The sequence below is a fragment of the Anopheles marshallii genome, chromosome 3 (genome assembly GCF_943734725.1).
Source record: "Anopheles marshallii chromosome 3, idAnoMarsDA_429_01, whole genome shotgun sequence".
NCBI classification, from domain to species: domain Eukaryota; kingdom Metazoa; phylum Arthropoda; class Insecta; order Diptera; family Culicidae; genus Anopheles; species Anopheles marshallii.
The window spans coordinates 34,537,232-34,564,112 of NC_071327.1; the positions used below are offsets into that span (position 1 = coordinate 34,537,232).

Genomic DNA, 26,881 nt, shown 5'->3' on the forward strand with positions numbered 1-26,881 from the left:
AAATAATTTGATTAAAGCTTCCCTGGTGTTCCAACCAGGCACGAGACATTCAATTTCAAACGTATGCTAAACAGACAGCCCATCCCAGAACAATTCTAATTTCACCTTTTTGATTTACTCATTTCTATTCCCGGTGCAAGGGCACGGCTTGAGGTTAGGCAGCAGCAGTTTTAATGAACCGTAAATCATCAATATATAATAAGCTGATGGCTATTGATGGCGACGATGTGTCCCTTCGTCAAACTGAACCCTCCCCACGGTCCACGGTTGACAATGATCATAAAAAGTACTCACTGTCTTGCTACCAACACCAAGCCGTCTCCAAGTGAGTCTCAACTAAAATTATCCACTCAAATACAAAACAAATTATGAAGATGTTGCAAGGGTTGACGGGATGGTTTTAAATTGTGTCGCTAAAAATAGGTCCAAAGCTGGTAGCGTTGTTTTGTGCTATGCAGTGGCGTACGACTGATAGTTGAGAATGGTGCAATTGCATTGCTACCTTGTCTGTGTGCAAATGACGTTGACCGGGAATGATGAGGCTGATCCTCTCGTCAGCTGATGCCGCTGATGAACGTAATCTGTACCGTGTATTAGACAGATTAGTGTATAATTATATTGCCTATTTAAAGACTATGCGAATATTTTGTACTCCTTATAAACATTTTGTACCGGGTGGGTTTATCAGCAAGAAAGAGTGCAAACATTGTTTGTTAAATTAATCTCGCCAAAGGTACAGTTTTCTATCGGTTTACTTCTCCGGTATCAATCGGCAAAGTTTTGTGCAACCATAAGCGATTAATTTCTGTCGTGAGCTTTTACTTACTGAGTTATTTCTACAAATTACTATATTTTATTGCATTTTTCGTTCCAAAAATGTAAATTTCTTTCGTTCAACAATTTTAGGTCGGCTGTCCAAGCGACAAAAAATGCAGAAATGACCGAGTTTCTGGCCAATTACGAACCATTTCGAACTTTGTGATTAAACTTGTGATCATTTCCTCGCATTTACACTCGCACATTTACATAGGTATGAAGCACTGTGAGACGGTCCTCAAGTTCAGGCAAAATTTAAAATAAAATCCACTAATAACCCACTAATTGAAGTTTTTTCAAATGAACTAAGTTCAATGTTCAAGTTTTTCAATGTAACTGCAGTGTACGGAAGACTACTACGATGGCTTCTTCACCGAACATATCGTTTTTCTATCAATGCATACTTGATTTCTTCAAGTATCTTTTATTTTCAAGTTCTTTTTTAAGTTTAGAACTACGATTTTGCATACGATCGCAACCAATCGTATGGATTTCAGAATAACGTTGCAAATGTTGCCGAGACTTCAACAGTGTTGTTTGAACAATCTTCTACACGAGGATAACATAAAGTTTTTTTACAGCTTCTCCTGAATTTGAACGTTTCTCTCCAGTCTTCCGAAAATATTTTAAACAATTTTCTGTCAATTTGAAACCAGCTCATGTCTCATTACAGGATCAGTGTCAATTTCTTATCGTGCCGTTACTATATAAGATCAAAAAAAAGATGAAAAAATATGAAATATTTGAGGCCAAAAATCCCGTTGAATGCACCTAGAAGTTGGAACATGCTCTTGTGTAGCCGTGAAAACGGGCCGATATAGCCAGTATTTTGAAATATTAACATTTCTTCACAGCTTTCTATCAGTAGTTATAGGTTGGCTAAACCAAAGCAAAACTTCCATTAACGCATTTATTACAAAATGATTGACAATTCTTATCGTTGCTCTGTGACGATCACTCATAACAAAGTAATGTATTAAAGACTTCAGACTTTTAGAGAACATATTGCATCACCCAGCATTACCCGTGACTTTTAGACCTACATTTTACAAAAGTACATCCTCTATATTAATTATGTATGTATGTTTTGTTGAAGAGGAATTGTTGTTCAAATTAAACTATGACGTGAATGTGAGGAATATTTCATATTTATTAATTAAGTTATCCAGCTATCAATCCTACATAACAATGACAATAACAATAATAACATATTACAAAAGACATCATGAAAATGAATCAGGGAAATGGTAAAATATACGAAGAATCGGACAATTTGTTAGGCCTTCTTCTAGATTCCCAATAAAATTGTAATCTCTCTGAAAACAAAAAGAGATACGAGTGATAAGACAATTAAATAAAATTACTTGCATTATGTCTAGGCTCTCAGGTTTAATTGTTCAAAGCTGCAACATTCGATATAGTAGCTATATAGTGAGTCATTAATCAATTTGCACTCCTACCAAATTTTCTATTTATATAAAATAATATCTTAAAATTCTAAAACGAAGAGGCGCATGTAGAAAATATTATAACAAAAATTGTTGATCATCTTTTATCTATTACATGTTCGCACATGTTTCGTGCAATTGAACATGAACAAAAATGTAGATACGTTTCAATGTTTAGTTTAAAACATGCGGCTCATACATAAAAACTATCGAATTATCAATCGTTGACGCACGATGATAAAGTCCGTTGAGCTTCAGCTCCCCTTCAGTTCAACTGGAACGCTGTGGAAATTATCACTGTACGATCAGCTCGCAAATGATAGCGAACTGCACACACGATGGCAACAAGCAGCCACTTGGACATTCGACGTTTAACAAACTCCCGGTCAACACCAAACCAACCCAGTTCCCCAGCTGGGTGACGAAACTGTGTGAGCGAATATTGACGTACCCAGCGCGATCAAAATGACCGAATCTGAGCGGTTATAGATTAGCGTCCAGCAGGCTTATCAGGGTCACTGACATAACGTGGCGTGGCGCCAAATTTTAAGCTCGTTTTTGCACAATAAAAAGCCCAAAACGCACACACAGACAGCCACAAACGTCCAGAAACATAAGGCACCATCGCCGGGAAGGTGGTGATTTGGTATTCGGTTGGGTCCGAGGAAATGAAAATTTCATTTCATTCCGTTCGACTTATGCTCGGTGTGTGGTGCTTTTGTGTTGTTGTATGTTGAGGCAAGGAAATTATGCTTTGCCAGCTTCCCGAAGGCGATCCCGTCCGTTTGTGCTCGATGGGTGCCTGATTGTTTGTTAGTGTGGGTACAGCGTTTTTTTCTGCTTTTCTTTTATGCTCTTGTGCCCCGAAAAGGTGATGAAACTGTCTGCGTCTTCCATCGTGACCAAACACCCTGAGAGTTGTACGCCAGGCCGAGGCCTCTTTCTTCTTTATGCTCCAGCCAGTATGCTATATGCTTTACTTCCCTTCCCACAACGGTATTCCCCTGTCGGCGAGGATCATCATCTCGTGCAATGTTGATCGCGCCTTGGCCGCATCGAAAGCATAGCCTGCGCTTAGCGCCAAACCGCTCCCCCAAAACGTGGAGAACGGGTGGTATTGCCGGGGCCACGGGAAAATCGTGACTTGATTCCGATTGTTCGCTCTCTGTCATTTCCACTTTTTGTTCGCCGGCTATCCTACTCCAACTGGTTGCCCCTGCTCAGTGAGTTGGATGGAACACAGACGTTGGCCAAGGGGATTGGTAGACGTCTGGTTAGGTATAGACCCCGAGGTGGACAACAGAGGGTGCGCGCTCGTACACAACACACCAAGCAAAAGGGGTCGACATTCCCGGGGAAGAGTTCCCACCTTCCTGACCCTCCAGAAATTCTCTCCCTGCCCGCCACAGTACGGCTGCAAAACGGCCTTCTCAATAAAGCGGAGCGTTTAACTCGCGAGTTTCCATAATCCGCGAGCGAGTGACCTCTTCGCGATCGCGACCACGTCGAACCGAAAGGTGCTACAAAGTCGTCCGACGAGAGGAACTTCATATAACTCGTAATCCGGGTCAGCGCTTATGTTGACTCCCACTCCAACAGCTAGCGGAGTATCTAAACATAGCTTCAGTTCGCTGTCCCAGCAGACAGTTTCTGCAATTCGTTTGTAATGATCTTCCAAGCTCTTTCTTATTTGATGCGATCGAGCTGGTTATCGTAACAGCCTACTGAGAGACCCATTACAACAGACAAAGGCTAAAAAGCTGTAAAAGCAACAACGGTCGTAAGATGATGGTGGCGACAATTAGAGCAGGCTGCTGATTACAATTGAACTTGACCATCGTCGGGGTAGGATGTAAAAAATGAGAGAACTCAACGAGCAAAACAAAAGCGAACGATAGCAATGCATGTGACAGTGCGATGCATTAAAACGCTGCATTCATTCCCTTTTCGCAAGGGAAGATGCAGTATTGCGTGCGTTTTGTTGACTTGCGGGCGACACTCTCTTTCACACATCAACACACACGCACACACGCGTAACGTGAGCTACGCATACAGTGTCATCCCCTGGAGATACATAATTATGCTTCACGATCTCATGAGCTCACGCTTGTTTACATAACAAAAGAACCACACGCACACGCCCGACCTTCTTTATCTCGCTTACAGAACACAGAACGCACTTACAAGAATCCTTTTTCCGGGACGAAACCTTTGCTCGATTTGGTTGGAGATTAGAGGAAGGAAAAAAATGTAACCGCGATTACTACGATGATGGTTTTCGTGTGGTTGTACGCATGCACCGAAACTCCACACAGAGACGTCCAAACGGATTTTTAGCGGCACAACAAATCACTGTCTTCGGAAGAGTTTATTTAGAACCATATTACACACTCTTTATGCGATGAATCCTTCACAATCGCACGAAATCGTTTAAATCTCTACTCCCTTCAGCAACATTTCACACCGTCGCAGTACACATGGAACCATCCGGACCGAAATACGTTCATACACCACGGGCTGGAATACACGGCACGGACTTTCGTAAGGTGGTTTATGCCACCTTGACTTACCTGACGATGAGGAAGCGTACGTTTGGGCTATTGTCGACATAAGCTGAAAGCGCTGCACCACGAATGCTTGGCTCTGGGCACACGAATATGTCACGTTTTTCACACAAATCACACGAGTATTCACGCTTTTCCTGCACGTTACGATTCACACAACCACTACACCTGGGCACGGGAGAGCCGTGAGGACAATTTTGTGGGCAAAGAGAACACAAAAAAAATCGAACACTTTTTGACAGCTGAAAAAAACACTTCATCGATTTTGATCGCCAATTTCAAAACAAAACAAACGCTATACTACCCAAGTAACATTTTTAGGTTGACAGCATCGGCAGGAAATATTGGTGCGCAACACCCGAAATGCTGTCAGTTTAACGAAACGTAGTAATTGTGCTAAGGGATAAAATGCTTGAGAACTGATTTGATTTTTATTTCACATACCCAAGAAAAGAGAAAACATAAACACAAATGTCGAATAAGTCAATAGGTGGAATCTAAATAATTCTTGGACTAATCTTCAATCTTTCAAAAAAAGAATCGGATTCATTTTTTCAGTTCAAAGCTTTATTCAGATTTATGAACCTGAATCAGATTAACCAAACACTAGTTCCTTTAGTTCTGAACGTAAATGGTTTTTCAGATAATGTGCAAAGTCCCCTTCAGACCTATCACTTCCGAGCAGCTCGGATAATTTGATACCCATTTTACTGTCAATTCAAAGCAAATTATTGCTACTTTAATTTTTCCACCCAGATAGTGAATTGTTCTTTGGGAAAATGCTGTCAAATTATCGATTTCATACTTGCTTGAAAATGTTTTATGTTGTATAGTTTTCTTGCATACGCACTATGGGATAAGCTTGGACACAGACAAGTTACAATTCAAACTTTGTTGTTCATTTTTTTTCAACTTCAACCATATTTATTCACACTAGTTGGCGCAATAAAAACAAATTCCACGATTGGCAAATGTTGAAGCAGGGATTATCTTTAAAAAATCGTGAAAACCTAAAAAATCGTATATGGATTAATATAGAACGCTCCGGAATGGTTTTAACGGTAATCGATCATGTACAAAAACGCAAACGTTTAAATTTGGTCTACAAAGAGTTAATTTAATCGGATACTTACCTCAACGATGGAAATTGAAACACTCAATGAAAAACGCTCATGATTTAGTTCATTTGAATTGATTACTCGGAGCTGCTAAACCCCACACCGTCGAAATCCGCATCCATTTTAAGCTATGGCTTACCGTAACGATAAAGCGCTTCACTATCTTCCTAGGAGGTTTTCCGTGTGAAACTGTTTCAACAGCTTATCATCAACGTGCTTCAATGTGCTGGCAGGGATGAATCCCTTCCGAACAATTGACAATTAAACTGCACCGTTTTATCTCCCCCCAAAAAACCGTACCATGTGCGCATGACACTGGCAACGGGTTTTCCTTCCCAGTTCATTTCCACCATTTTCCATCCAAAGCTTAGATATTACCCAGACACGGTTCAGCGAGGACTAGAAGTGAAAAATTGACCGTCAAGTCGCATAGGCGACAATCCGTCGCCTTCCAAGTGGCCAATTCTGTCTACTGGATTGAAGAATCTTCACAAGTTGCTTCCTAAAACTCCTCGTTATTACTACAGTTGCCTTCTACAAAGTTTTCCTGTGCGTGCTTGCTGTATTGTGCTAGCTTGTGTTTGCTTTATTGGACTCTTTTCCCACTTTGCACACGAAAGGATGAGCAGCAGTTTTTGCGTGGGTCCAGCAATAAGAAAAAAGTGTCTAGCCTAATCGGTCAATTATGACAATGTCGTTGGTGGAACGTTGCATGTATATCGATCAGTATGTAAATTTCTTTACTCCTCGGCCAATTCTTAATCGATAATGGACAGGTGAACTGGTGTATACGTAATTTAAAGGGAGCCTTTAATCACCACCAACAAGTATGTGATCGGATACCCGATACAATAGACTTCCCTTCAGGGAGGCATTACGACCCGTGATCCATCACTGCTCGCGTGAAGTAACTGCAGGTCCGGCCCGCGGTGGAAGAATATTATATAACGTTGTTTAATTAAAGTTGCAAAAACTAATTCTTCTCGAGCTCGCTTAGTATGCAAAACGACGGATAAAGTTTACTGCACCCTCCCCACTTACCAGGCGGACCATGGCTCGCAAAATTCCATTCAAAGTAGTGTTTGCTTCAGGTATGGTGGCATTAAAATTGTATCAACATCCCTCCCATCAGTCGATGGGGTGTACGTCCGTCTGCAGCGTCTGTGACTAAGGTTTCGTTCGCTTTCCCAATTTAGACGAAGATTCGGACTATCCGGCGAGCGAATTGAACAGCCACAACCCAACCGTGCACGGATGGCGCTCGAATGCCGACAGTTCCGTCAGTCCGAAAGAAATCGTGCTGCGGTTCTTCCATCCAGCACGCATCGTAAGGATACAGGTGCTGGCACATCAGCATTACATTCGTAAGTATCATCTGTCGAGCCCGGAAACGTCGAGGATAGCTCGTTCCGGAAAGGGCGAGAGTGCTGGGAGGAAAAAGGGCCAATGGCACGGGTGTTCATGCGGGTGTTCATCAGAATGAACACTCGCGAAATGTTGTTGTTTTCCCAGTGAATTTGTGTTCGCTCGCGTAGTAAAATTTTCGCTCGCCATCTCTCGCTCGCCATGGCAAACACGTGGCGTGGATTTTATTGCTGTTTATGTCCGGCGCACGTGAGAGTGTTGGTGACTGCCGGCCGTTTCCGGTTTTCGCTGTGGCTAGTTAAAGACTCTGGTAAACATGCAATCATTGATAAATGGTGTGGAAAATTTAATGGTTTTGGCGAATAGTCCACACAGGAATCAGAATTTCGTTCCAACAATTCAAATTATGCCCGTTATGTATTGATTATACTCGCCACATTATTCATAGCTTCAAAGCCTTATCGACGCAACTTAATTGATCAAACACTACACTATACTTTACACGCTGCAATGCTGTGCCGAACAATGTTTGGAATAATGTTATGGACCTTTTTTCGATTTTAGCCGAACGCATCGAACTATGGATACACTACTCGAGCAAAAGTGCTCCCAGTACGCCCTCCAGTCAAAGCTTCGAGTACATGGGCTTTGTTGCATTGTCGGACAATGCCAGCACCAACTATACCTCGCGAGAGCTGCAAAGTGTGTCCGTCGCACCAAAGGTTGGTTCCCACCTAAAGCTACGCCTCGGTCCCGCACATCCGAATCAATTCAACAAGGATAATCAGGTAGCCCTGCTTGCAATCAACATACTGGGCGAGGAACTGTCTGCCGAAGAGTTGGCGGCATCGCAGGGTAATGTAACATCCCTGCTGAATGCGATACCAACCAACATCGACACATTGAGCAGTACGCTAGCGTCGGCTTGTGACGATCTGTCGTACTCCATGTACGTGGAGGAGAGTATCTGTGAGGTTGTCCGCAAGATGGAGCATCTGAAGGTGCAAGCGGTGCAAGGTGAGTCGCTACAATCTGGAAAGATCCTTCGAAACTAATGGCCTATGTTTTGTAGATGAACGCTTCGAGTATGCACGAAAGTTGAAGCTATGCATGGGCGCACTTCGCACGGCCGGTGAACGACTTGGGCGTTACGCACTGGCCAAGAGACAGGCTGTACAGGCAGAAGATTTTACCACCGCGCGGTTACGCAAGGAACAGATCGAGATGTACCGTAAGGCTGTGTTTGACCAGTTGCGAGTGGAGCTACTGCTGCGGAGTGATAAGAGCGTCACGAGTAACGACTCCTGTTCGGAACTGTACGCATCTAAGCCAACGTTGCCTTCACCGCCCAGCTTGCAGGATGTGGCCAGTGCGTTATCGGGCGACTCCACGTTACCCCATGCACACCACCTTCACACACAGGTTGGACACGACGGCACGAAGCTTCCGACCGGTGATGCGACGGATTCTACCACCAGTAACTCCACGACTACTACTGCGTCCGCATCGAGTGCCGGCGGCTCCACGGTGAAGCCGGACGGACGAATATCCCAGCAAAGTCTTACACGTCCGGAGGAGCTGGCGCAGAGCTCACCTCTGCTGAGTCACAAAGGACGCAGTCCGATGCGGTCTCCAACAAATACGGGATCGTTGCGTCGACGGAACAAGAGTGCACCGCGTAACAGTTACGAAGATTACGACGAACGAGCAATTCCTACACTCAGGTAAGGAGTTGTTGATGTGCCTCGCAAGAGGAGCACTAATGATAATCTAAGTTTCTCTTTTATAGTACACACACGAATGACTTCCTGCGGGAATGTCAAGGTACGGCCATGATCGAACAGGAGGGTGGAAAGATTCGCTGTAAGCTAAATGACCGTGAACGTCGCCAAGCAGCATTACCAATATTGATCTTCGGAATGGAGCTAGTTGAATTGATCTACTCCCGTCAGTACACTGACCGCGAGGAGGGATTGATACGATTGAGAGGTATTTTGAAGCAAGAAATCGAGCCAGAACCACAGATTCAGGCGGCTCAGGCTGGTCCGAACAAGATATGCCGAGGAGCGACACTGCTGTTACACCGCGGTGTCCGGGATGCGGTATTTTCTGTGTTTAGTCAAGCCACTGAAACGGTGCGAAGTTTATTTATGGAGTTTGTTCCCAATCGGTAAGTATTAAGTGAAAATGAAACCTGCAAGACGATGTAGTGACTTTTGATCATCTCCTTTGCAGAGTATCACCCAGTGAGGTAGCGCGATCAGTCGATCGGCTCTTACCGGAACTGCTGTCCAAGAGTGGCGATCCGTCCGCGCGCGTTCACACACTAGCACAGCACACGATCCTTAGCATCGCGGCTTGTCCGGAGGTGCGCGAGCAACACCTCATCGCACCGGCCCTATCGCGTCCGGTAGGCAACGGGACACATCCCCGTCTGGCGCTGAGTCGCATGCAGATGCTGGAGCAGCTCGTGCTGAGCCAGGGCATTTCGAACGACAAACAGAGCGGCCTCGCCTGTCGAACGCTCTCGGAGGCCGGCTGCTCCGGCATCCACCATCCGGCCGAGTCGGTGCGAAAGGTCGCCGAGCGGGTGCTGCTGCTGGTGTACAAGGTGAACCCGCGGTTGGTACGCAAACAGCTCCCACCGGATGATGACATCACGCGAAGGAATCTACTCTACCGGCAGCTGTTCGCTGAGTTCGATAAGATCGACCTACAGGTAAGCACTCTCTGGACAAATTCTACGTTTCAGAAATAATTGATGGCTTACGAAATTCCCGATACACCCTAACAGCGCAAGAAGGATATGTTGGAGAACAAACAGTTCTGCGGACCAGTATCGTTTGCCGGCATCTGTTCGCCACCGATGTCTAGCAGCTCGAAGAGTTCCCCACCGGTGGAGATTCGCAACAAGAATCGCTACGATGGCCGCACAATCGTCAGTTTCTCCGACACACAGACCGGTAGTTGGCAGTCTAGTTTCAGTTCCATGAAATTGCAGGATACCCACTCGAGCCCGGTACGGCGGCTGGATGCGACAACGGCTGGCATTATCAAGAGCAAAAGTGGACACGCCATTGGACATCACACCCCATGGACAATGGCAGATGCACCCATTACGAGTGCAACCGTAGACTTGGAAGGTGCTCGGGATAGTAATGGTAGTGCGTACTACGACAAACTGGGTTCGGTCGGTGGCCACTGCAATGGGAAGGATCGTCCAAAACTGTCCCAACACAAGACAGCCATGTACGACAGTACGATCGGATTTCTGCCTGGTGCAACCGGTCCGGAGAATGGAGCCGGGTCCCGCAAGAGCTCCAATTCAGATTCGTTCGATGGCATCGAGAGTGAGATGTAAGTCATTCTAAACTAGTTGAATGTTGGGATCTTGTGATGAAGATCAATGTTTTTGGGTGTCGTTCTAGTCGATGTCCATTCTGTGATTGGATTTGCCATGGAGATCCCACCCAGCTGGATAAGCATTACTGGAAGGCGTGTCCCGTGCTGACCAAATGTCCTCAGTGTAGCCAAATTCTAGAAGTGGCGGCACTCTCCGGACATTTGATTCGTAAGATTTGTGATGCATTCAAAAGCTTAAGAAACGGTGGCTTAACGGAAATGAATTCTATTTGCAGACGAATGTGAGGCCAAAACCAGCTACTTGTCCTGTGAACGATGCACGGAATCGGTCCACAAGGATCTCTACGAATACCACCTGATGGAGGACTTTTGCAGAGGTGAGTTTAAAGAAATTTTCGTGATATAAATGGATGAACAAGTAACTTTCGGTTACCACACATATCATTACAGAGCTTACCACAGGAGCAGCCCGATGTCCACTGTGCCACGATGATGTGCTACTTCCGTTGGACGGTGGCTGGAAGCGGCACCTACTCAGCCGTGCCGGATGTCTCGGAAATACCAGACGTCGAGCTCCAACTCAGTGATGTCGGCACTTCCTTCCGAATGCCGATTTTTCCCAGTTTTTCAATCAAATACTCCAGGTGCACGTTTTAGGTAGAAATTTAATGCAATCAGTGGTGTTAGCGTAACAGAAGAAGCGGTAGCTTTTGATCTTGCGAGGTAGAATGGTTCTATCCAAGTATGAAGTTTATAAAGATACTACTTTAACAACGGAAAGACTTACGCGCTAAAAGATTGGCAGATGTTTTACAATGCATTCGTTTCATTGAGATCGGATTGGAAAACGCCACTTTGCACACATTTATGGTTTCCTTCGGGCGGAGGAACCTCAACCACACAGGGCCACAGCTGTAACGCAGAAGACTATTCTTATTGCCAGTACGCTAGCTGCAATTCGTTGCTAAACTTTAAGGAAAAGCCAAACACGAACCAAAACCAACTTCTCTGTGTGTTCCTCACTGGAGGAATAAATGCAAGAAAGGTTGGAAATGGATTGGTTAATCAGCAGAGGCAGTGCATATATTTCAAACAGATCAAAACGGCCACACTGGCAGAATGTGCAGTTAAAGGGATTAACACTATTAGCAGTTTTACTAATACTTTTATCGGTAGTACAATTTTGTTGTCTAGATTTTTTTAAATGGCAACCGCAAATGAGAGTACACAAATCAACCGCAACGCAGGTATTTGAAGGCCACGTTAAACTCTAATCAATCGAAAACATTTTGATCTCACGGCGGTACGTGCCGGTAGAAGTGGTGATACTTAAGTATTGAGTCGTACGTACACACAAATAAGCAAAACCAGAAAATCGATATGTCCAGCTCGAAGAATTCGGATCAAGTAAACTTATTTCCCGTCCTTAAAATAAACAAAAAATCACCAATAAAAAATTCTAACAAACTCAACAGTATTAATTCTTTTATGTGTCAAACGATTGGAGAGAGTATATTGGTAAGTATTTTATTGCAGTTTTTGGTAGTTTTTATATACCTGTTATAAAATATCAATTTGGGTTTCTTAATTTTTAATGGAGATATAGCAAGGTGATAGAGCAAGAAAATCATAAATAACTCACAGTTCACAGAGCAAACACTACTAGCTGTCGCACACGGCCCCAGCATCCTCTAATCTCACGAGATTAGTTCAAAAGGTTAAATCCAATTGAAATCAACAAAAGGTTCATCATTCGGTACGTCCAGAACAGTACGTGAGTGGCGGTGATAGCGACAGCAGCATCTCTCTACAAGTGTTCCAGCCAGAAAGTACTGATTACGAGCGAGACAATTAAATGGCATTGGAAGGTTTCTATACGTGACTTCGCCAAAATACAGTGTAAGAAGTAGCTACGGGCCACTTTTATGTGACGCTTTGAATAATTTTAATATGTGGTCTTGCTGTAAAAGGTTTAACATGACGCGCAGCGTCATATCGTCTACCGTATGGCTAGTGCTGCTGCTAGTGGCCGCCATCGCAGCCGGTCCCCTACCCGTCCATTCCCCTGACAATGAAAATACGCCATCCGAGACCGAAGTTCGCCAATCGCTGGAATTGATCGAGCAACGTTATCAGCAAGCGAAAGCGCTACAAACGTTAGCAGCCTGGGAGTACGGATCGAACTTAACACAGATTAATCTGTCGAAGAAGACGAAAGCTGCGGCCGAATTTGCTGAAGTAGCGAAGGTAAGTAAAATGTAAAATGGTGGTGCGGCCATTTTAGGCCAAGCGTTTTACTTAACTTTATCCGAATTACCTCCAATTTCGACAGATAATTGCCCAAGAACTCCACCAGCTGCCAACCGCTCAGCTAACGGATGATAATCTAAAGCGTCGCATTCAAAAACTTTCCAAACTAAAGTATGCCGTATTGCCCGCGGATCAGTTCCAGCAGCTGCTTGGAGCGATCGCCAACATGGAATCGAACTACGCAAAGGCAAAATTTTGTGTTTACGGTGACTCGAGCAAATGTGACCTTTCGCTTGATCCGGAGTTGACGGAAATCTTTGCCAATCATCGCGATGCGGAGGAATTGAAGTACTACTGGATACAGTGGTACAATGCGACCGGTGCACCTGTGCGTGAGTCCTTCCAGCAGTACGTTGATCTAAACAGGCAAGCGGCCCTTCGGAATAGTAAGTATGCGCGGAAGTGCTTCGATGATGGTTGCTAATGGGAGTTATTTGAATTTATTGTGCCCTCCAGATTTCAGCTCCGGTGCGGACGTTTGGCTGAGCGAGTACGATGATAGCACGTTCGAGCAACAGGTCGATGACGTGATCGAGCAGATACGACCTCTGTACGAACAGCTGCACGCTTACGTGAGGTACAAGCTGCGCCAAAAGTATGGCGATAAGCTGGTGTCCCCAACAGGTCCCATCCCGATGCATCTGCTCGGTAATCTGTGGGCACAGACTTGGGATAATGTAGGTATTCTTTGCAGAAAGTTCCTAGTACAAGTAGTATAACGTCCGTGGACTTATTTTAAGGTTGCCGACTTTACTACACCATTCCCGGAGAAAAAGCTACTGGACGTTACCGATGAAATGATCCGTCAGGGATATACGCCGATCAAGATGTTCCAGATGGGAGACGATTTCTTCACCTCACTGAACATGACAAAGCTTCCTCAGTAAGTGGAACAGTTGAAGTTATTTATTGTAAATGTATTTACAAACGTTTTTAATTGGTTTGCTCTCACTCAAACTTCCCAACAGATCATTTTGGGAAAAGAGCATTCTTGAGAAACCGGCCGACGGGCGTGATCTAGTTTGCCATGCCAGTGCATGGGACTTTTTCTCAATTAACGACGTACGGATCAAACAGTGCACCCGAGTGAATATGCGCGAGTTTTTCGTGGTTCATCATGAGCTAGGACACATCCAGTACTACCTGCAGTATCAGCATCAACCTGTCGAGTTTCGTGGTGGAGCAAATCCCGGCTTCCACGAAGCCGTCGGTGATGTTCTTTCGCTCTCCGTATCGACACCGAAGCATCTGAAGAAGGTTGGCCTGCTGAAGGATTACGTAGAGGACGAACAGGTTAAGATCAACCAGTTTTACCGTGCCGGTGTTACGAAGCTGGTATTTTTACCGTTTGCCTACACGCTGGACAAATACCGATGGGGAGTGTTCCGTGGTGAGATTAAGCCCAAGGATTATAACTGCAAGTTCTGGGAGATGCGATCGCGTTATTCTGGCGTTGAACCACCAGTAGTCCGATCGGAAGCTGACTTTGATGCACCGGCCAAATATCATGTGTCGGCCGATGTGGAGTATCTGCGCTACTTCGTATCGTACGTCATACAGTTCCAGTTCCACCGAGCGGCATGTGCGCTGGCTGGCGAGTACGTGAAGGGTGATCCGGAGAAAACGCTCAATAACTGTGATATTTATCAGAGCACGGTTGCTGGTAATAAGTTGAAGTAAGTATGAGAGACATTTAACAGCGAAGGGTGAGCAAAAGGTGAGCTAACAAGTTGCCACTATTTGCAGGGAAATGCTTGCACTTGGATCATCGAAACCGTGGCCAGATGCGATGGAGGTGCTTACCGGCGAGCGTAAGATGAGTGCCGATGCCATTTTGGAATACTTTGATCCACTGTATCGGTGGTTGCTGGAGGAGAATGCTCGTCTCGGAGCGCACGTTGGCTGGACCGACTCCCAAAGTAAGTCCAAACCATCTGCAAAATAGATTGTTTAGTTATTAACATATTCATTATTCTGTTCCATCTTGCAGAATGCGTCTCTACTATTGCTGCTACTGCTACTAGTACAACTGAAACTATTGATTTTTTGAAGTCTTAAATGGGAAACTCTTAACGAAACCGAAGTGTTGTTGAATAATAATGTAATTTTAACATGATTATCATTTAATGTATGGACGTCGAATAAAAAATACTATCTGACATACTCATACATGTCTTTTTCTTTAAATAACGTATGAATGCTACCACGAGGATTTTAAAATGAAAATGAAAATATGTTTCAGTCTTCAGTTTTTTAAAGCTGGCATGCCAGAGGACGCAAAGGACGCTCTAGACAAATAAATCAAGCCTTTATTGGCCATCGATTGAAACCGGTTACTGTTTGAGCTTCAAAAATTCTCCAAGTTCGCTCGAAACACATCTTCACTTGCGTCATTCCGTTTAATGGCCGGTAGGACATTATGTGGAAATAATGTGAAACAAGCGATAACGCGCAAATGTTTGTTTTTCGTCATTTTGTTCTGTTGCTAGCAAACATTGAGGTTTGGTTTGCGTGGAACAAGCATTCGACGAAATGCTTACGTTGAAATTTGTGTACCATAAAAAGGGAAACACCAATTGCTTTAATTCGCCGTTTGTAGCAGATTGTATCGTTGAAATCCCTTCGCAGCGCAGAAAACGATTATCGATTTATATAAACGGAAGACAAAGTGATCGATCGGGTATGTCGCACTGATGTGAGCGCAGTACGTGGAAGCAGCTAAACATCTCGTGAGGTGATAAATATCATCTAGATTGTCATCTGTTTTCATCCAGCATACGTCACCATCGTCCCACACCGGATCAACGTAAATACGAGCGCTATAAAAACGCTAACGACGACACAATCCTTGTCAGAGTAACGCGGAATTCAGTGAAGAAAACGTATCTGGTGAACCAATTCCGATCGATCATTGCAATCGATCAACCCGTGGAAGGGAACGTACCGTAAGGGGTACCATGGCTAAGCTCGGGGTGAAGGAAGTAATCGTGGTGCTGGTGTTAATTGGGCTGAGGTCGACGGTACTAGCACTGTCGGCGAATAATTTAAGTGAGGTGGAAGCGAGTGAGTCTACGGCACGCAACTTTCTTAACGAGCTGGAGGACGACATTCAGGAGATCAACTACAATACCACGTTGCAGTCTTGGAACTATGAGACGAATATTACCGACGATACGCTCGACATGCGTAACGATGCCGTTGACGATCAGTCCCGGTTCTTGAAGGTACACTAACAACAGAATCAATTCGATAGTTACATCATAACGTGCATAGAACTAACGGGAGTGCGGATTAACATACGTTTCCAAACAAATGATCAGTTCTATGATCGTTCCATATCTAGAATCGGCTTTCTGTAGTTTGTCAAGTTTAGACGTGACGGAGAAAGATAATGCTGGGTCTTCTTGGTGGTTTGATCCACATTTTGCATCACTTTCGTTGAACTGGTTAGACTCGTTTTGGGGCTTTGGCGTTGTGTTCGCTGCTTTGGCTGCTTCGTCGAATCGTGTTTAAAAACAAGTTTTGGGATAAAGTACTCTCATGATCGGCTCCTGTTTCCTTTTTCTGATCATGCACTGAGGAACTTCTCAGCTGTCCGGGGGTTAAAACCGGATATTTCAATGTACTGGAGAACTGTTTTTATTTTGTTGACGATTATCACTTTTCAGCTTTTAAGTTATTTCCAGTTCTGGAATGAGTCGTGTTTCCGAAAGAAAGTAGATCAGTTTTCCCATTGATTACTTTTGAAAATAAACTTGGAACGAAGCTCCGTGTGATTGACCAATGTGATTGACCGTATATTGGTTATTGTTAGACGAGATTCCCTTAAAATTATTTATTGAGAGCTTGTTGTTATTGATGACCGACATTTGTTCTAGCGTACCGGTTAATAACGCGACTAGTATCCGACCCCCGGTACATATCGGATCCGGACGACATAGGTGCAATGCCCTTTTTAATTCAACATAATTGTATACACAAATCGCTCCAATCCAGTTTGCCAGTCCCGAGTGTCCGGATCCCTCAGCACCAAACCAAGCGCCGGTGCCGGTTCTCCTTCTTGACGAACCCGTTCTTCTTCTATTGTTTTAATGCACGCGAGCAAAATTAAAGCGGGCGTGTGATGTTACGGAGCTATAAGAGAGCTTTCGCTGCAGTACGTTTAGTTCAGTTGTCACCCGACCGCCAGCAGGGCTGGATACGTGAAACCAAATGGTCCGAGTAATCGCCAGAACGAACCGTATGGTTCTCCCACTGTTGCTGTTGATTGCCTTTGGGACATCCGTCGGTGCCACGGATCCAGAGCTAGAACGTAGCGAGTTGGCCGCCCAGCGCTATGTAACCGATCTGGAGGAGGAGATACTCGCGCGCAACAACAACGCGACTGAGCTTTCGTGGGCCTACGAATCAAACATCACCGAGGAGGCATTGAAGCAGCGCAATGAGGCCGCATCGCGAAACGCGAACTTTTTCAAGGTGCGCTTGTTGGGCAGTTCTGAGATGGGGCAGTGTCAGATCCGACGAGTGTTGTATGTGTGAGCGGAACGCCACAAATTGGCGTTGCCTCGTAAAACGTAACCGGTGCTTAGTTTGTATGCATGTCATTAGCGAGTTCGCAAGTTTTGACTCAGCGTATAAACACCATCTAGTGAGGTAGAGGTGTAGAGGGTGGCAAATCGAGAGGAAGGGTGTTTCGGGTCATCCTCGTATCATCAGTGCGTGTGATAGCATCAGGCAAGGTCTTCCGTGGAAACCTTCAACGTCGTTTATCGATGGTTGTGGAGTGAAACTCTTGAAGTGCTCTCTTCTCCATATAAATTCCGTCACATCGTGATGGTACGCGCAATTGTAAGGGCGCACTATCAGCTAAAGATGGCTATTTTTGGTCACAGTGAAACCTCATTTGGACCGGCTTCAACCACCACAAACCGGTTGAATTTGTGAGAACAGTCTCGATGCTTATAGTTATCGTTCCTTATGCGTTTATGATAACAATCACCGCATAACTTGCCCAAACAGCGATCATCAGACGGAAGATCGTGTCACCTGTGATTATCAACATCCGATACATGAGCATATTAGTCACTGGAAGAGAGAGAGATAGAGAACGTAAAAAATAGCCGGCGCCAACAAAGTTGATGGCTTCCTTTCGGCGTCTATCAACTTGAAAACTTTCATACGCTATTCTCAGTATTTACATATCATCAAGTATTGGCCAGGGGGCAAACAAAAAAGCCAGCAACTACTTTGCTTCCCAGCGATAAAGCATTCAGTGCGAGAGATTCACCAAGGTCGATTGAAGTAACGCAGAGGAAGGGAGTTCAATTTCGATGCGTTTTAATTTTTTGTTTTGCTTACTGTGGTCAACCATCTTCATCCCATTTCGTAACGCACGTGATCGTTCAGAATGATTTTGATCGCGCGGTTATGGTCGAGCGGCTGAACACAATTCATTCATCGTCCGATGTACGGTGAGAGTGGAGCACGATCGTGCTTTCCGGTGGTGGTTTGTCATCGAAAGTCCGGCGCACTATGATGAGGCAGATTTTCTGGTGCTGTCTAGTGTTGCTAGTGGACGGAAGTGTGGTTGTACGCAGAAACCGTGCACAGCGCGATGAGCGAGCGGTTTGGAAATATTTGCGTTCGATTGAATCGACAATTTTGCAACACACGTACGATGAAACCGTTGCCTCGTGGGACTACGAATCGAACATAACCGATTACACGGGGGAAATATCGATGAAGGTGGCACTGGACAATGCGGTATTTTGGAAGGTGCTAAACAGTGGTGCTAAATGATACGAAGAGTTGCATACGTGCTGCATACAGTGGTCCAAACAGTTTTTCAGTAACAATTCAACAGAACCTCATCATGTTCTATCTGTATTTTCACAGGAAGTGGCCCGGGAGTTACGACTGTACGATTTTAACAACTTCAAGGATGCCGATCTGAAGCGTCGTATCAAGAAGCTTACCGATCTGGGATATGCGGCACTTGATGAGGACAAGTTCTCCCAGCTTGTTGATGCTATCTCGCGCATGCAGGAGAACTATGCTACGGCAAAGGTGTGCCAATATCGGAACGAAACAAACTGTAACTTCGGGCTGGAACCGGAGCTAACGGAGACACTGGCGAAGAGTCGCGATCCTGAAGAGCTTAAGTATTATTGGGTGCAGTGGCACGAAGTTGCTGGTAAACCGGTACGTAAGGACTTTGATGAGTACGTGGCGTTGAACAGAGAGGCAGCTCAACTAAACAGTGAGTAAAACATCCACGTTTTTAGATGAAATCCTCATGGTAAATGATTCCCTTTTGTAGATTTCACCTCCGGTGCTGAGTACTGGTTGGATGCCTATGAGGATGATACATTCGAGCAACAGGTTGACGCCGCAATTGAACAGATCCGTCCTCTGTATGAACAAATCCATGGTTATGTTCGGTACAAGCTAAGGAAGCACTATGGCAGTGACATTGTATCTGAGAAGGGCCCGATACCGATTCATCTGCTCGGCAACATGTGGGGACAAACGTGGGATAACATAGCCGATATTACGACCCCCTTCCCTAATAAAAAGCTGCTTGATGTTACCGAAGAGATGGTGCGCCAAGGTTACACCGCGGTGAAGATGTTCGAAATGGGCGACGAGTTCTTCCAGTCGCTGAACATGACCAAGCTACCACCGTAAGAAAACATTCAAGCAAAGAAATTGTGTTTAGTGAAACAACACTGAAGGTTTTATTCTCTTTTAGCACTTTCTGGGAGAAGAGTATTTTGGAAAAACCGAATGACGGTCGTGAGCTAGTGTGTCATGCTAGTGCTTGGGATTTCTACAAAAAGGACGACGTACGCATCAAGCAGTGCACGCGCATTAACATGGAGGACTTCTTCACGGTGCACCATGAGCTGGGACACATCCAGTACTATCTGCAGTATCAGCACCTGCCAAGCGTTTATCGAGAGGGAGCCAATCCTGGATTCCATGAGGCGGTCGGTGATGTCCTCTCCTTGTCAGTTTCTACACCAAAACATCTCGAGAAGATTGGCCTGCTGAAGGACTTTGTGCTGGACGAGGAATCGAAACTGAACCAGTTCTATCAAGCGGGTCTATCGAAGCTGGTGTTCCTGCCGTTCGCTTACACGCTGGACAAATATCGCTGGGAAATATTCCGAGGTGATGTTAAGCCGGAACATTACAACTGCAAGTTCTGGGAGATGCGCTCGAAATACTCCGGTTTGGAGCCTCCGGTAGCAAGGAGCGAGAGTGATTTTGATGCTGCTGCAAAATATCACGTTTCGGCGGATGTTGAGTATCTGCGCTACTTTGTGTCGTACATTGTACAGTTCCAGTTCCATCGGGCGGCTTGCGAAAAGGCTGGCCAGTACGTGAAGGGTGACCCTGAGAAGACGCTTAACAACTGCGATATCTACCAGAGTACTCAGGCGGGCAATGCACTGAAGGCTATGTTGGCAATGGGATCCTCAAAACCCTGGCCGGACGCAATGGAAGTGCTGACGGGGCAGCGTAAGATGAGTGCCGATGCGTTGATCGAATACTTCCAACCATTGTACGATTGGTTGGTAAAGGAGAATAAGGCCCTTGGAGCATTCGTTGGCTGGGAGGAAAAATCTAGTGAGTATCAGCGATCAATTTAAGCTGCATGATATTCCATCTCACTAATATTTGATGTTCTTTTCAGAATGCAAATCATCTTAAAACATTGCGACTACATTACCTAGCATAATGCATCGCTCGTTAATGATCTCCAGACCATTAAAAGGCATCGTCACATATCGACGCCAGGATATTGCTAATCTTCTGGAGTAGAACGTTATCGTTGAACTTCTCAATAAAGTAAGACACGTACAATAACCGTTGGTTCCGTTGTGTTCTTTTAATGAGCTATTGAAATGAGAAGAATTATTTATGTTACCCAAGCTTCCAACTTACAACTCAAACTCATCTTATCACTGGACAGTACTTTCGATATGGAGGATTGTTTATTGTCATCTGTTATCGGCAAAACTGGCAACAGACCGTTTGCATAACAAATTGAACGTAAATAATTAAGTACTACCTGCTATCCGTCTCACCTGTCCAGCAGTGATAAGATGATAAGAAACGTAAATAAATACGTATGCAAATTGAGTACGACGGCGCAGTATCACTTTTCGTGCGATTGGTGATCCAGGATGAGGTGCGTTTTGTTGCTTTCGCTGGCCATTGGCCTCGTGTGTCACGTGAGTGCTAGTAGAATCCCTCGTCGGGTCTCGCAGATCCAAGAGCAGGAAGTGTTGCAGTATTTGGAGAACATTGAGGCGGAAATTTTGGCCCACCGCAACGCAGCCAGTGAGGCGAATTGGGCGTACGATTCCAACATTACGGACGAAAATTTGGATGTTAAAAATGAAGTCGCAACTGAAAATGCCGCCTTCTTTAAGGTAGGAAGTAAAGGGCGGGGCATTGCGGTGCACTTTACAATGTAAACTCTCGGACTCTCGTTCTTTCTCGGATATTTGTTTAGCAAATTTCGGAATACCTCGCTCAGTTCGACTATGAAAGCTTTGAGGATGAGAATCTGAAGCGTCGTGTGATGAAACTGGTTGGTTTGGGGTATTCTGCGCTGCCGGAACAAAAGTTTACCATCATGCTGGATGCGATTAATAACATGAAAGAAAATTATGCTAAAATCAAGGTGTGTGACTATCACGATAGTAGCAAATGTGATTTAGCGTTGGAACCGGAGCTGACGGAGATCATGGCCAATAGCCGGGATTCGGAGGAGCTGAAGTACTACTGGCAGCAATGGTACGATGCTGCTGGTGCACCAACGAGAGAAGATTTCCAAACCTATGTCGATCTCAATGGAGAAGCGGCCTTGCTTAACAGTTGAGTGAAAATCTTTCGAATTGTTTATGATAGATTGAAAAGCTTTTTTTCATGCACAGATTATGAATCCGGAGCTGAATCTTGGCTGAGCGCTTACGAGGATGAAACGTTTGAGCAACAAGTCGATGCTGTGATCGAGGAGATGAGACCATTCTATGAACAAATTCACGGATATGTCCGGTACAAGTTGCGCGAGTACTACGGTGAAGATGTGGTGTCAGAAAAGGGTCCGATTCCGATGCATTTGCTCGGCAACATGTGGGCTCAGGGATGGGGTAACATTGCAGATATTACTAGCCCATTCGGTGATCGACAGTTGCTTGACGTAACGGAAGAGATGGTGCGCCAAGGTTACAATCCTGTCCAGATGTTCGAGATGGGGGATGAGTTCTTCCAGTCGCTGAACATGACGAAACTGCCCCAGTAAGAATATTTGATGAATGAATTGTTTTACAACTTGAAAAAAGATGAAATTTTTAATATTGTTTTACAGAACCTTCTGGGAAAAGAGCATTCTCGAGAAGCCGGACGATGGGCGGGATCTCATTTGCCATGCCAGTGCCTGGGATTTCTCAAAACCAGATGATGTGCGTATCAAGCAGTGTACCCGTGTGACGATGGAGCAGTTCTTCACGGTCCATCACGAGCTGGGTCATATTCAGTATTATTTGCAATATCAGCACTTGCCCAGCGTTTACCGCTCCGGAGCTAATCCTGGTTTCCATGAGGCCGTCGGTGATGTTCTCTCCTTGTCCGTTTCTACACCAAAACATCTTGAAAAGATTGGTCTTCTGAAGGACTTTGTGCTCGATGAGGAATCTAAGCTGAATCAATTTTACCGTTCGGCTTTGACAAAGCTAGCATTTTTGCCTTTTGCGTACACCATCGACAAGTACCGATGGGGAATCTTCCGTGGTGAAATTAAGCCCGAAGAGTACAACTGCAAATTCTGGGAGATGCGCTCGAAATACTCCGGTGTAGAACCTCCGGTAGCCCGTTCAGAAGCTGATTTGGATGCACCAGCGAAATATCACGTGTCAGCCGATGTGGAGTATCTGCGCTACTTTGTATCGTACATCATTCAGTTCCAGTTCCACCGTGCTGCTTGCGAAAAGGCTGGAGAATACGTGAAGGGAGATCCGGAGAAGACATTGAACGATTGTGACATCTATCAGAGTGCTGAGGCGGGCAACGTTATCAAGGCAATGTTGGAGCTAGGAGCTTCGAAACCGTGGCCAGATGCGATGGAAGTTCTTACTGGAGTAAGACGTATGAGTGCCGATGCACTCATTGAGTACTTCCAACCGCTGTACGATTGGCTGGTCGTTGAGAATGAGCGCATTGGAGCACATGTTGGATGGGAAGAATCGGACAGTAAGTAACCGTAGGATATTTGGTCTAAGAGCTACATTAATAGCTTTATCTTGCCTTCTACTTTTAGAGTGTATCTCGGAATGAACGGTAAATCTGAAGTTTTGGCATGCAATAAATTTGATTTAAAAGATAATCGTGTCTCTAGTTGGTGTTTACTAATCCGAAAAGAAGGCGTTGTGCTATTTGAAAGTCAGTGAAGAAAACTTATTGGACCGAAAAATAAAACCTTGCTATGTCGTTTTTTCCTCACTACTTTCTTATCCACAGCGAGAACATAGAGACATTTCATCGGGTTTTTTTTGCATAAAGTATAAGAAAACCTGTTTTCGTTTGCGCTATCGAGAATGGTTGGGCTATTGGACCCGTCTTTCAAATGTAAATGAATTGTATCAACTTGTAAAAAGAGAAGAAAGAAAGATCGACCCGTTAGTTAACATATCTTTGGCTAAAGCTATGTTATGTCATGCCACGTTCCCGATAGAAATGCTGATTAATTATCTCTCGAATAGCACGTCTTGAGCTGTTTGGAAAAAAATACGCTATCGTTCATTCATGTATGCATGAAATTAAATTTGTGCATGTCAATCACGCCTCTTCACAAATGTCCGATAACACAAGATTATATTTCCAAACCCCCCATTGAAGAATTGAAACCATCGAAGACAATTCCGTTGTCCATAAGAACAACTTTAGCCGTCAACGAGAAACGAGATAATATGAAACCTATAAAAGCAGATGCAAAACGCGGTTGTTGGTCCAGTTTTGATCTTCGTATTAACAACGCCTCACCAAGATGAGGATCGTTCCGTTTGTGTTGCTAGCGTTTGGTCTAGTGTGTTGTGTTTTCGGTGGCAAACTACAGACGCCACGGTCTGCCAGCGAGGAGGAGCTCGAGGCTCGACAGTACGTAGAGCGGATTGATGAAGAAATTTTGGCACGCCGAAATGTTGGCACAGAAGCTGAATGGGCCTACGAGTCGAACATCAACGAGGACAATTTGTTGGTTAAAAATGATGTAGCGGCTACGAATGCTGTGTTCATGAAAGTAGGTGATGCACGTGACCACAATGAGTGAATGTTGCGTAACTGATAACGATGCGCGGTGGTGTTTCATTTGTTTCCCTTTAAAGGAAGTGGCCAACACACTGAGCAAGTACGATTACGAAAGCTTTAGCGATGAAGATTTGAAACGCAAAATACGAAAACTTACCAAGCTAGGATACTCCGTGCTGTCGGAGGACACATTCGCCGAGATGCTGGACGCTATCAATCGAATGCAGGAGAACTATGCCAAAGTAAAGGTGTGTGACTATCGCGATGGTACCAAATGTGATTTGGCATTGGAACCGGAGATCACCGAGATCATGGCCAACAGCCGTGACCCAGAGGAGCTGAAATATTACTGGCAGCAGTGGTACGATGCTGCAGGTGCACCGACGAGAGCAGACTTCCAAAAATACGTGGATCTCAACGGAGAAGCGGCAAGGATGAACAGTTGCGTTGATGATAACCGTTATGCCATCACTCGATTCCAGTGTGCTAACCCGTTTCCTTTGAAATAAATTGCAGATTATGCGTCGGGTGCGGAATATTGGTTGAGTGCGTACGAGGACGACACGTTCGAGGAACAGGTTGATGCTGTTATTGAAGAGCTGCGTCCTCTTTATGAACAGATTCATGCTAATGTTCGTCATCAGCTTCGAAAGTATTACGGTGACAAGGTGGTGTCGGAGAAGGGACCAATTCCAATGCATTTGCTCGGCAACATGTGGGCACAGGATTGGGCAGGTGTGGCCGACATTACGAGCCCATTCCCTGACCGTCAGTTGTTGGATGTAACGGAAGAGATGGTCCGCCAAGGATACACACCGATTCAAATGTTCGAGATGGGTGATGAGTTTTTCCAATCAATGAATATGACCAAGGTACCCCCGTAAGTGATTATGAGTGCATTAGATTTAGGTTTCTTTTAACAATAACTGAAATTAATTTATATTTTACAGTTCCTTCTGGGAAAAGAGTATCCTCGAGAAACCGGATGATGGTAGAGACTTGGTATGTCACGCCAGTGCTTGGGAGTTCTCAAAAACTGATGATGTGCGCATTAAGCAATGTACTCGGGTGACGATGGATCAGTTCTTTACGGCACATCACGAGCTGGGCCATGTACAGTACTTCTTGCAATATCAACACCTTCCGAGCATGTACCGTGACGGAGCGAACCCTGGTTTCCATGAGGCCGTCGGTGATGTCCTCTCGTTGTCCGTTTCCACCCCGAAGCATCTCGAGAAGATCGGACTCCTCAAGGACTTTGTGCTCGATGAGGAATCTAAGCTGAATCAATTCTATGGATCTGCATTGAACAAGTTGGTTTTCCTACCGTTCGCCTACACGCTGGACAAGTACCGATGGGGAATCTTCCGTGGTGAAATTAAGCCCGAAGAGTACAACTGCAAATTCTGGGAGATGCGCTCCAAGTATTCCGGTGTAGAACCTCCGGTAGTCCGATCAGAAGCTGATTTGGATGCACCAGCGAAATACCACGTGTCAGCCGATGTGGAGTATCTGCGCTACTTTGTATCGTTTATCATTCAGTTCCAGTTCCACCGATCTGCTTGCGAAAAGGCTGGAGAATACGTGAAGGGAGATCCGGAGAAGACATTGAACGATTGCGACATCTATCAGAGCGTCGAGGCGGGCAATGCTATCAAGGCAATGTTGGAGCTGGGATCATCGAAACCGTGGCCAGATGCGATGGAAGTTCTTACTGGAGTAAGACGTATGAGTGCCGATGCACTCATTGAATACTTCCAACCGCTGTACGATTGGCTGGTCGTTGAGAACGAACGCATTGGAGCACATGTTGGATGGGAAGAAACTAAAAGTAAGTCATTTAGCTAATACAGTAGCGAAAAGTTTTAATTGAAAACATTGTTTATTTCAGAGTGTGTCTCATCGTAGATTTTCTACGCAACAGAATTCTTCAGCTGTCGTGCAGACGAACTGAGAGTATCTTTGTAGCACATCAATTATGAACCCAATCATAACAATCTAACAAATACACGGTCGATGAACAAACGTCCAATGACTTCTTTCAATAAGCTTCCCAAGTTTTACAAACCCATGACTGTATCCAGGATACTTTTCCGCACGCACATACTCATAATTTCCACCGAAGGTATTACGCTGGCTTATCAAACCTCCTGAGATTCCCTTCGGAAGCGAATAGTAGGAACTGACACCGTTCGGTATATCGCTGCTGTAGAGAAGATTGTGTGCCCCAGTGAACAGGAATTGTTTGCTCTGAAGATTCTGAAAAGTTACTAGCAGCTCGCCATTCACCTGACGCTGGGACAGCCTCCAGGTACTAGCAAAACCGCTATTCTTCGATGCCACCGCGTACTGGTTGTCGTTTTCACCCTGATCCACGATATCGCTCGGCACCAGAAATTCATGCGTTTTGTTGTTAATGATTGCGTAACAGCAGGAGCTGAACAGGTTGCCCATTGATGGTCCATACTGTAGGAAAAGGAACAGCAGCCTTAGCCGGGATGTTTTGTTCATGTCAGCTAAACTTCAACGTGGCATTGTATGTGAGGTTTTCGTGTTTGCTTATATGCCTCTTGGAAGGTTC

The 26,881-nt window shown here is 44.9% G+C and overlaps 5 protein-coding genes across 5 annotated transcripts; all 5 read left to right on the forward strand.

The window, feature by feature from the left end:
- Nucleotides 1-6,997: 6,997 nt before the first annotated feature.
- Nucleotides 6,998-11,261, forward strand: LOC128713525 (centrosomal protein of 104 kDa). Its single transcript, XM_053808386.1, has 10 exons — nt 6,998-7,037; nt 7,143-7,310; nt 7,876-8,328; nt 8,384-9,035; nt 9,101-9,481; nt 9,547-10,030; nt 10,106-10,668; nt 10,740-10,882; nt 10,950-11,051; nt 11,125-11,261. The coding sequence occupies exons 1-10, from the start codon at nt 6,998-7,000 to the stop codon at nt 11,259-11,261; spliced, it is 3,123 nt and encodes a 1,040-aa protein (XP_053664361.1).
- Nucleotides 11,262-12,651: 1,390 nt separating this feature from the next.
- LOC128712528 (angiotensin-converting enzyme-like) lies at nt 12,652-14,929 on the forward strand. The gene is made up of 6 exons (XM_053807420.1): nt 12,652-12,921; nt 13,007-13,370; nt 13,441-13,661; nt 13,725-13,867; nt 13,953-14,660; nt 14,731-14,929. The coding sequence occupies exons 1-6, from the start codon at nt 12,652-12,654 to the stop codon at nt 14,927-14,929; spliced, it is 1,905 nt and encodes a 634-aa protein (XP_053663395.1).
- A 2,357-nt stretch (nt 14,930-17,286) lies between these two features.
- Nucleotides 17,287-20,639, forward strand: LOC128714728 (angiotensin-converting enzyme-like). The gene is made up of 4 exons (XM_053809609.1): nt 17,287-17,460; nt 18,880-19,243; nt 19,304-19,667; nt 19,736-20,639. Exons 2-4 carry the CDS (start codon nt 19,024-19,026, stop codon nt 20,637-20,639), a joined length of 1,488 nt encoding a protein of 495 aa, XP_053665584.1. The 5' UTR covers nt 17,287-17,460; nt 18,880-19,023.
- Nucleotides 20,640-21,176: 537 nt separating this feature from the next.
- LOC128712529 (angiotensin-converting enzyme-like) lies at nt 21,177-23,331 on the forward strand. The gene is made up of 5 exons (XM_053807422.1): nt 21,177-21,425; nt 21,509-21,872; nt 21,933-22,296; nt 22,367-23,247; nt 23,315-23,331. The coding sequence occupies exons 1-5, from the start codon at nt 21,177-21,179 to the stop codon at nt 23,329-23,331; spliced, it is 1,875 nt and encodes a 624-aa protein (XP_053663397.1).
- A 709-nt stretch (nt 23,332-24,040) lies between these two features.
- Nucleotides 24,041-26,148, forward strand: LOC128712531 (angiotensin-converting enzyme-like). The gene is made up of 4 exons (XM_053807424.1): nt 24,041-24,292; nt 24,378-24,741; nt 24,817-25,180; nt 25,251-26,148. Exons 1-4 carry the CDS (start codon nt 24,041-24,043, stop codon nt 26,146-26,148), a joined length of 1,878 nt encoding a protein of 625 aa, XP_053663399.1.
- Nucleotides 26,149-26,881: the final 733 nt, after the last annotated feature.

Bases quoted from the DNA above. Each gene is read 5' to 3' on its own strand.
- LOC128712531 (XM_053807424.1), top strand. From the start codon at position 24,041: ATGAGGATCGTTCCGTTTGTGTTGCTAGCGTTTGGTCTAGTGTGTTGT. The intron at 24,293-24,377 runs GTAGGTGATGCA...TTCCCTTTAAAG, and splicing joins CGAATGCTGTGTTCATGAAA to GAAGTGGCCAACACACTGAG. The intron at 24,742-24,816 runs GTTGCGTTGATG...AATAAATTGCAG, and splicing joins AGAAGCGGCAAGGATGAACA to ATTATGCGTCGGGTGCGGAA.
- LOC128714728 (XM_053809609.1), top strand. From the start codon at position 19,024: ATGCAGGAGAACTATGCTACGGCAAAGGTGTGCCAATATCGGAACGAA. The intron at 19,244-19,303 runs GTGAGTAAAACA...TCCCTTTTGTAG, and splicing joins AGAGGCAGCTCAACTAAACA to ATTTCACCTCCGGTGCTGAG. The intron at 19,668-19,735 runs GTAAGAAAACAT...ATTCTCTTTTAG, and splicing joins AACATGACCAAGCTACCACC to CACTTTCTGGGAGAAGAGTA.
- LOC128712529 (XM_053807422.1), top strand. From the start codon at position 21,177: ATGAGGTGCGTTTTGTTGCTTTCGCTGGCCATTGGCCTCGTGTGTCAC. The intron at 21,426-21,508 runs GTAGGAAGTAAA...ATATTTGTTTAG, and splicing joins AAAATGCCGCCTTCTTTAAG to CAAATTTCGGAATACCTCGC. The intron at 21,873-21,932 runs GTTGAGTGAAAA...TTTCATGCACAG, and splicing joins AGAAGCGGCCTTGCTTAACA to ATTATGAATCCGGAGCTGAA.
- LOC128712528 (XM_053807420.1), top strand. From the start codon at position 12,652: ATGACGCGCAGCGTCATATCGTCTACCGTATGGCTAGTGCTGCTGCTA. The intron at 12,922-13,006 runs GTAAGTAAAATG...CAATTTCGACAG, and splicing joins AATTTGCTGAAGTAGCGAAG to ATAATTGCCCAAGAACTCCA. The intron at 13,662-13,724 runs GTAGGTATTCTT...ACTTATTTTAAG, and splicing joins GGGCACAGACTTGGGATAAT to GTTGCCGACTTTACTACACC.
- LOC128713525 (XM_053808386.1), top strand. From the start codon at position 6,998: ATGGCTCGCAAAATTCCATTCAAAGTAGTGTTTGCTTCAG. The intron at 7,038-7,142 runs GTATGGTGGCAT...TTCCCAATTTAG, and splicing joins CAAAGTAGTGTTTGCTTCAG to ACGAAGATTCGGACTATCCG. The intron at 9,482-9,546 runs GTAAGTATTAAG...TCTCCTTTGCAG, and splicing joins ATGGAGTTTGTTCCCAATCG to AGTATCACCCAGTGAGGTAG.